Below are 8,552 nucleotides of genomic sequence, written 5' to 3' on the forward strand. Positions count from 1 at the left end.
ATAGTGTTCAATTCAGCAATGTATTGCAGAACATCATGCCACAGTCTACTTCAAAGAGGGTCACAACATGCAGTTTATTAATAAAATGCTGTGGTATATAAAACCACTATGTGTTAATTCATAAAATATATAGTGGTTTATTTGAATTATTTTGAAGTGATTTCAGTGTGGAATTTAGTTTTTATTCAGGAGAAACAGCCAGAGTCTCTTGCTATTTGGAATAGTCTTCTTTTAGGCGATGGATTTAGCTTCAGGTAGGAATGTCTCCCAGTATTTTATTAGCTTGTAGAGAAGGAAAAAAAGCTACCTTACTTTAAGTACTGAATATTGGAAAAACCCACACATACTCCTCCTCTTGTAATGACTTTGTCTTCACTGGACAAAATAAGAACACAGATGCTTATCCATTGTCCATTCATTAGTTATCCATTCCCATTATTATATTATGCAAGAAAAACACAAGTAATAAACACACAAATCTGCTCATCTGCTCATGCAAACAGAGTTATTCTTACCCACTGAGTACAGAATATAGCTATACAGAATTTGTTTGCATGGAGAGTTTGCCATTCTTACCTCTAAAGGTGTTTGGGGTTTCTTTAATTATTTTATTTTTATTAATCAAAGCTGGAGGGTTATATTCCCAGATTGAAAAAAAAGGGCATTAATTTGGAAACCAGGCCTACTTCCAAGTCACCAAAGGCTGTTTTATTGCTGTACAATATTCAGTATATTTTTTTTAAGCAGATAAAGATTTGAGTATTCAAGTCTCTTCAGTAAGCCTAAGCATGTATTTAATGCATTTTACTCCAATCTACAAGTAAAAGTATTACTTGAATAGACCCTCCCCTACCTTCCCATCTCCCTGAATTAGGGCTCTGCGAGTAAGAACAGTAATAGCTGGGAAATAGCAATCACTATGTTCTCCTGCAATAGATTACAGACTAGCGTTAGTTCTCCATATTTTAGAAAATGCTATACTTAAAGCCTGCCTTTTTTAACTAACCTAATATGGAACATATTAACTTGTACAAAAATTTTAAAATTTCTTACCTGCTGTTGTGTTTGCACTAAAGATTCTAGGTACTTGATAATAACAGTTTTAAAGTCTTTCAATCGTTCCCTCTGTTAATAAAGCAAATAATTATGGCAGATTAACCTCTTAACCAAGTTTGCATCAATATTATCTAAAGCAAAACTATAATTTATTTGGACAAAATTATACATGCCTCAAATCTTTTCACTTCCTCACGAATGGTTTTGGAGATCTGTTCAAAATCTTTTTCCCCTTGTTGAACTTTTGTCTCCCACTGGCAAAGGAAAAATATGCAGAAATAAGACAGCATTCAATGTTCAGTCTATCAGTATCTGAACTTTTTTTTAGTATATTAGGGATAGTAATTCAAGAATTTAAAAGCATTGATATGTTTTTTTACATACTTAAGGGAAAGTCTCAGTACAATAATTTCAAAACAATTTATAGAGAAGAATGCCATCCGATCAGTTAAAACAATTATATATCAGGTAATATTATCTGCATACCAAATATAAAAATATCTTAATATTGTTATTAGCATTATTAAGAAACAAGAAATTTAAAGACTCCTTAGTGAAAAGGATCTCTAAATCTTTATTAGCTATTCCTTTTACAAGCACTGCTATGAAAGGAACCTAAACCTTTAAGCTTTCTTACCTGTTCAATCAAATGTGAAAAAGTCTCAAAAATAGTTGTCTGTACCTTCCTATTTACATAAAAGGTTATTAAATCTTCATCCCCACCTATGGTCAAGTAAATGGTTATTTTTGCCATATTTCTCCTGCAGATGACAAGCTAACAGGGATGTGTTTATTGGTCAGAATGTATGTTGTTTAGGCAAGCCAAAACACAAACTCTCTTGCTCAGTGAGGATTGTTTAAGAGACAGCAGTAATTAAAAAAAAAAAAAACACAACACTTGGTCATGTTTATCCTTATTTTATGTCAAAAGACATCCAGCTACACAATTAAGAAAGCATCACCAGCTGTATTATCTTATTATTACTAGACCTTCCTTTGCTCCTGCCTTTATGTAACTATTATATTGCTAAATTTAAACCATCTGTGTAAGTATATTATGAAAAAAGCTATCATCCTGACACTTCAGACATATACATGCTAACAGAAATTATAAAAATGAAACTGTATCTGTTAATATACTAACTGAATTATGGGAGCTAATAGATCTGGTAACAGCTATCTTCCTCAGAGAAAATGCAGCCAGGAAGCAACATGCACCAATATAATATATTCCTGCTAGCAATCTAGTGGTGCTATTTAATCACAAGAGCATTTTGTGGTGCCGTGCTATCTTACTGTTGTGATATGTAATGAACATCTATTCAAATAAATATCTTGAGATATTTATGTATTTAGTCTGTATTTATTCAAAATTCTCTTAATGTCTTTTCAGATGTACATTTATGGAGCTATGCAATAAGTCATAACACGATGTGCTTCAGGGAAACATTAATATGTGCACAGCCTAGAGAGTTAGCTAATAACTAAAACTATATAAAATTCAGTCTAGGAAAGAGAGATTAAGACTGCTTTAAAATAACTTGTGCCTTCGTATTACAGCATCTTAGAGGTGCCCAAGACTTCAGAGATTTTGCCATCTTACAGTTTCTGACAAGGAAAAATCACCCCCTTGTTTTATATGCTGTTTTGAGGACTACTCTTGTACCTTTCATCTGCACAAAGGAACTGAATCACAGATGAAGCTCAAGCTGGATAGGCTTCCACTTTTCAATATCTTTGTCAAAAGGACTACTATTAAAGAATTCAGCAACTCTGAATATATTTCAGTGGAAGCAATAATTTTCTGCCAGCATATTCAAATTCTGGGTTTACTTAACAAGCTTCTCTAAACACACAATAACGTAGGAAAAAAATCCTTCAAGAACAAAATCTTTAATTCTTTTTATATTAAGGACAATAAAGGGTCATTTAGTATTCCCTACTGCTCCAAAGAGTCAGGAATTGGTTTTGCCAATGAGTTCCAGCTCACTTCTGCGTGGTGGATGGATGACGTCAAGAGAGTCAACCAGCAAGAATGTGGTCACAAAAGAGTAACTTTTTTTCCTAGTCAACAAGGGCGTTTTTAAAGAAAATAAGAAAGCCACGTTAATGAGCAACTTCAACACTGTATGTAAAATATATTGAAGTGCAGAAAGAACAAAGCAACTTGAGTTAGTGAAGAATGAGGCAACCAAACAAAATAAAGTGCATGAGATTGAAATCTGCAGTGATGTTCTCCATTATTTAATGAGAAAATAGTGGTTCATAACTAGAATACAATAATGTTAAATAATTAAGCTGTCCCACCTCTTCAATCTCCTTAGTGAAGCATGTTAAAAAAAATGTATAATCTATGAAACTTCAACATTTTGGATTTTTACTGAAATTATAATATATGTGTATTTAAAAAAAGTTAAATATATACACAAGCAAAACATGAGAACAGTTCTCCGTTAATCCTTTAAGGTAGATTTTAGCTTTAGAAACCAAGAGATGTTCTTCTGACTATCCAAGTCATCTTCAACAGTTAAAATCATTTTTAAACTTGCTCATGTTCCCCTCTTCCCATCTCCCAGACTCTTTAGAGACAGTATTTGACTGCCTTACATATCTCAGAATGGGTAACAATTATACCTGTCTCATATTTTAAAGAAATTCCAGTCAGTAAATATGGAAAATAGTTAATATGTGATTTGAAAAAAAAATTGTATAAAATAGTACAGTAATGGGGAAAGAATCAATAAAAAAAGTTTGGCTGACAGAATAATATTAGTACTTGACAACATTACCTCTTTTATATCATCTTTAGCTTGCTGCAGTTTATCAGGTCTGTTGGCAAGTTGGAGCTTTGCTTCAGCTTCACGTTTTTTTTGTAAAGTGACCTGAGCATCTTGCCATTTCTGCCAGGATTTCATTCGATGATCAAACACTCCCTGTAAGTATGGGCATTTATTAAGCAATTGCAATTGTTAAAGCTGTCTAAATTCCTATTAGAAAAAGTTATTTCTGGATAAAACTGGAACAAGTATACTCAAAAGAAACTTCACTGTGTCTTAGATTTAATTTGACATCATCCTTGCACAGCTAAATACCATCTAAAAATAAAAGAGGGTATTCAAGAAGCCTCTTTAGAGCAGACACACCTTGATGCTCCAAACCATTTTTTTCCTTGTCCCATCGCAATCCTACCAAAGCAACCACTGTAAAATGCTATAATACCCAAATGCTTCTCTAAATACAGATTCTAGCAAACCTTTTCATTGACTATATGCATAACTGGCAGTACATTTTTGTTAACAATGGACGGAGGTAGTAGAATCAAAGTATACATTTTTTATATATTATGTATTTGATAGACTATAACTATATACATAATGCAAGTGGATATATATAAAATATAAAAATATTTTCCCAACAGTTTGACAAGTTCAAAGATATTTCTGGATAAAATTCTAAGACATCCCTGGATTGACACTTGGCTGGCTGCCAGACTCTCACCCACAGCTGCTCTCTCATTCCCTCTCCTCAACAGGACGGGGAGAAAATAAGATGAAAAGAAGCTCACGAGTCAGTATAAAGACAGGGAGAGCACTTACCAATTACCATCACAGGCAAAACTGACTCAACTTGGGGAAGATTATTTTACTGACAATTAAAACCAGAATAGAATGATGAGAAACAAAGGCAAAAACTAAAACACCTCTCCACTCCCTCCTTCTTCCCAGGCTCAACTTCACTCCTTCATTCCCAACTCCTCTACCTCCCCCTGCCTGAGCAACGCAGGAAAGATGAAGATGTGCAGTCAGTTCACAATAGTTCCTCTCTGACACTCCTTCCTCCTCACACTTTTTCCCTGTTCCAGCATGAGTCCTTCCCCCAGGCTGCAGTCCTTCAAGGACTGCTCCTGCGTGGGCTCCTCTCCACAGGTCACAGTTCCTGTCAGAAGCCTACTCCCGTGTGGGTTCTCCAGGACTGAAGCTTTCTTCAGGGCATATCCACTTGCTCAGGAGTGGTCCTTTCCACAGGCTGCAGGGAAATACCTGCAAGCACCTGGAGCACCTCCTCCCTCTCCTTCTTCTCTGACCTTGGTGTCTGCAGGATTGTTTCTTACGCTTCCTCCGCACACACACATACTGCTGAACAGCAATTTGTCCTCTCTTAAATGTGTTTTCACAAAGGTACCACCAGCTTTGCTGGTTGGCTTTATTTTGACCAATGGTGGGTCCATTGGGGAGCTGTCTGGAACCAGCTGTGCCTGGTCTCTTCTCACAGAGGTCACCCCTGTAGTCCCCTGCTACCAAAACCTTGCCACATAAACCCAATGCAACCCCTCCCCATGTCAAAATCTAATTATACTGTACACCAAAATTGAATACTTTCTTTAATGAGATGTAAATCTTCAAGCAATATTTGTTGCTTATTTACTGAAAATATTGGTTATCTAATATAGCCAAATTATGTTCTTGAAAACATTTTATGAGCATAGTGTAAAAATCAGTAGCTTGAAAAAAACATGTACAGCATCCTAACTAGTATGGTATTAACATTAATCTAATTAGAAGATATTCACCATTTAGATTTTGTCTGGATCCTATTAATCCATGCCCATTTTTTGTCACAACAATTTTTAACATGGGAATAACTGGTCGTGGATTTATTCATTTTACTTGATTGGAATTTCAAGCAAAAACTCAGGAAGTCTTAACTGCATAATGAAGTGTGCAAATGCATACAAACATTCATAGAATCGTAGAATGGTTTGGGTTGGAAGGAACCTTAAAGATCATCTAGTTCCAACCCCTCTGCCATGGGCAGGGACAGCTTCCATTAGATCAGGTTGCTCAAAGCCGCATCCAACTTGGTCATTTACCTTAAATATACAAACTGCAAAGTGTGACACTAAACACAGAAATTATACATTTTTCCTAGCAGCACTTACTTTTACTGCAGCAATAAGACGAATGTAGTCACCGAGTAGTTCTGAGAAGACATAAAAATCAGCAAAAACTTGTTCTTGATGCAACTGATCTATCTTCTCCTCAACCTCTGCAAGTTGAGACAAAGCTCTAGATAGAGCAGTGTGGTCCTCAGAATTACCTAACATGGCAGCGCTTTTAGCAAAGGCAGCTGTGTTGGCTGAAAGCTCTGAAATACAGGAGTGACATCCAATACAATGAAGTTAATTTATTATGTTACTGTTCAAGATAGATCAATCAACCAAGCAGACCTCTGTCCTACATCAACTGTAAGTTTATCAACTGAAAAATATAAATTATATTTCCCAAAGCTCATGATAAAATACACAAGGACATCACAATGAAAAACCATTTAGAACATAGTGAACCCGAAACTCTCCAAAATCAGTAAATGATTTGCTGAGCCTGTTACATGATGCCTATTGTGTCTTGCAAAACACATGGAAGAAACTGTCACTTCAGTATTATCCAACTGCTTAGTTCAGAAAAAGTCCAAGCCCACAAATCAAAAGTCAAGTCTCCTATACAGCAAATTCAAGACAATCTTAACTGGTCTGTAGTGAAGTTGTTCCATGCAGCTGGGAGGGAAGAAGAGGAAGAAAATTATTCAATGAGAACATCAACACCAGAGTAGAATTTGCTTCCATTATACTGTTCCATTGACTGAAGTATACTTAACAAGACTGTTTATACTGTAATATATTGTCATGTTTTTATATGCCTTAAAAAAAAGGCATGTGACTTTGTGCCTGGCATCCATGAAGCTGAAGTTTTGAGCTTATTAATTAACAAACACTTAGGCAACTGTGTTATCAAACCTCAAGTTATGTACAATGTCAACTCCTCTGAAGAACCTTTGAACAAAATCTCATTGTAATCCAATTTAGTTAAGGATTAAAAGCATAGCTTTGTTTACAACTGTGCTGCTTTTACTGAATCACCAGAACACCATAAATATTTGTAGAAGTGTCTTCAGATATTTAAAACTATCACAATTTAAATACCACTCTTAAAAAAAAAAAAAAAAAAAGCATTACTTGAAATCTAAGATAAGGTGTCAAATCAGCAGTAATCAGGTACATTCCCATTTTCATTACTTCTTAAAATACTTTTTAACCTTGAGGACATCTGATATCAGAGACATCTGCCTCTACAGAGAATAATTCCTGGTAGAGGTATGAGAAAGCAATTTAAGACACAGAATCACAGAATGTGTCAGGTTGGAAGGGATCACAGTGGGTCATCTGGTCCAACCTCCCTGCTCAAGCAGAGTCATCCTAGAGCACGTTGCACAGAATTACATCCAGATGGTTCTTAAATATCTCCAGTGAGGGAGACTCTACAACCTCTCTGGACAATCTGTTCCAGTGCCCCATCACCTGCACAGTAAAGAAGTTATTCATATTCAGGTGTGTCGGGGTCTCCTCCCCCTGCCATGTAGCCCTGGGAGAGGGGCCCTGGGACAGAGACGGGGTTTCCCTGGCCCCTGGTCAGCCTCGTTCCCCATTGGTTGTTCTGTGTTTCCCTGCGCGGGAAGGACCCTTGGGTCTGGTGATTGTAAGAGTTCCTCGGCAGATCCCGGCCATGCGGCTGGAGAAATAAACATCTCTGAAACATCTATCAAGAATCTGTCCATATATATTTCTTTTCCACGGGACTCCTTGTTTGATATGCGTGTTACAGTATCCCCACTGTAACACAGGTGGAACTTCCTGTGCATCAGTTTCTGCTTTCTGACTCTTGTCCTATTACTTGGCACCACTGAGAAGAGCCTGGCTCCATCTTCTTGACACTCACCCTTCAGATACTTATAGACATTGATGAGGTGCTCTCTCAGTCATCTCTTCTTGAGGCTGAACAGGCCCAACTCTCTCAGCCTATCCTCATAAGAGTCACAGAATCATTTAGGTTGGAAAAAACCTCTGAGATCATCTACTCATATTCCTCACACAGGTGGTGAGCTAGCCTACTAGGGGTGATGGCCTGCTAGACCTGCTGTTTAGGAACAGAGAAGGGCTGGTGGGAGATGGGGTGGTCAGAGGCTGTCTTGGGCACAGGGACCATGAAATGATAGTTTTCAATACTAGGTGAAGTAAGGAAGGGGGTGTTGGGGTTTTAGTTTAGTTTTTGTTTTTTTCCTGTTAAAGGAATTTTCTCCCATAGGCATGTTGCTAGGGGACAAATAGCTGTACTTATGAACAACAAAAAGGGGGGTGGGGCGGGCCTGGCTACTCCTTTGTCTACACCTGGGTGTGGGGTCAGTTTGCTCTGAGCGTCCGGAGAGAGGAGCTGCAGAGAAAAGAGCTGCTGCTTCTTTCTTTCGGCCCAACCCCTCAACCAGTTCTTTGGGCCCACCCCACCAATTTTCGAAGGGTTTAGATTCCCTCTGAGTACTAACCAACTGGTGCTGGTAGGCCTACTCTATTTAGCACTCAGGGATAAGTTGAGATTGGCTTGGATAACTGCCCAGACACTGGCCCCAGAGACTAGAGATCCTACCCCAGAGCCTGATCCTGCCCC

The 8,552-nt window shown here is 37.5% G+C and overlaps 1 protein-coding gene across 1 annotated transcript in view; it reads right to left on the reverse strand.

Annotated features, from left to right (window-relative positions):
- Positions 1-231: 231 nt before the first annotated feature.
- The window catches only part of LOC103620521 (sorting nexin-2), a 53,778-nt gene continuing 45,457 nt past the window's right edge, over positions 232-8,552 (reverse strand). Inside the window, exons 5-10 of the mRNA XM_008639139.2 lie at positions 5,996-6,201; positions 3,846-3,989; positions 3,364-3,375; positions 1,230-1,310; positions 1,054-1,125; positions 232-282 (exon numbers count right to left, since the gene is read on the reverse strand). Of these exons, the coding sequence (XP_008637361.1) occupies positions 232-282; positions 1,054-1,125; positions 1,230-1,310; positions 3,364-3,375; positions 3,846-3,989; positions 5,996-6,201 (566 nt within the window). The remainder of the gene's footprint in view (positions 283-1,053; positions 1,126-1,229; positions 1,311-3,363; positions 3,376-3,845; positions 3,990-5,995; positions 6,202-8,552) is intronic.

This window comes from Corvus brachyrhynchos, unplaced genomic scaffold, assembly GCF_000691975.1.
Source record: "Corvus brachyrhynchos isolate BGI_N302 unplaced genomic scaffold, ASM69197v1 scaffold358, whole genome shotgun sequence".
Classification (NCBI taxonomy): domain Eukaryota; kingdom Metazoa; phylum Chordata; class Aves; order Passeriformes; family Corvidae; genus Corvus; species Corvus brachyrhynchos.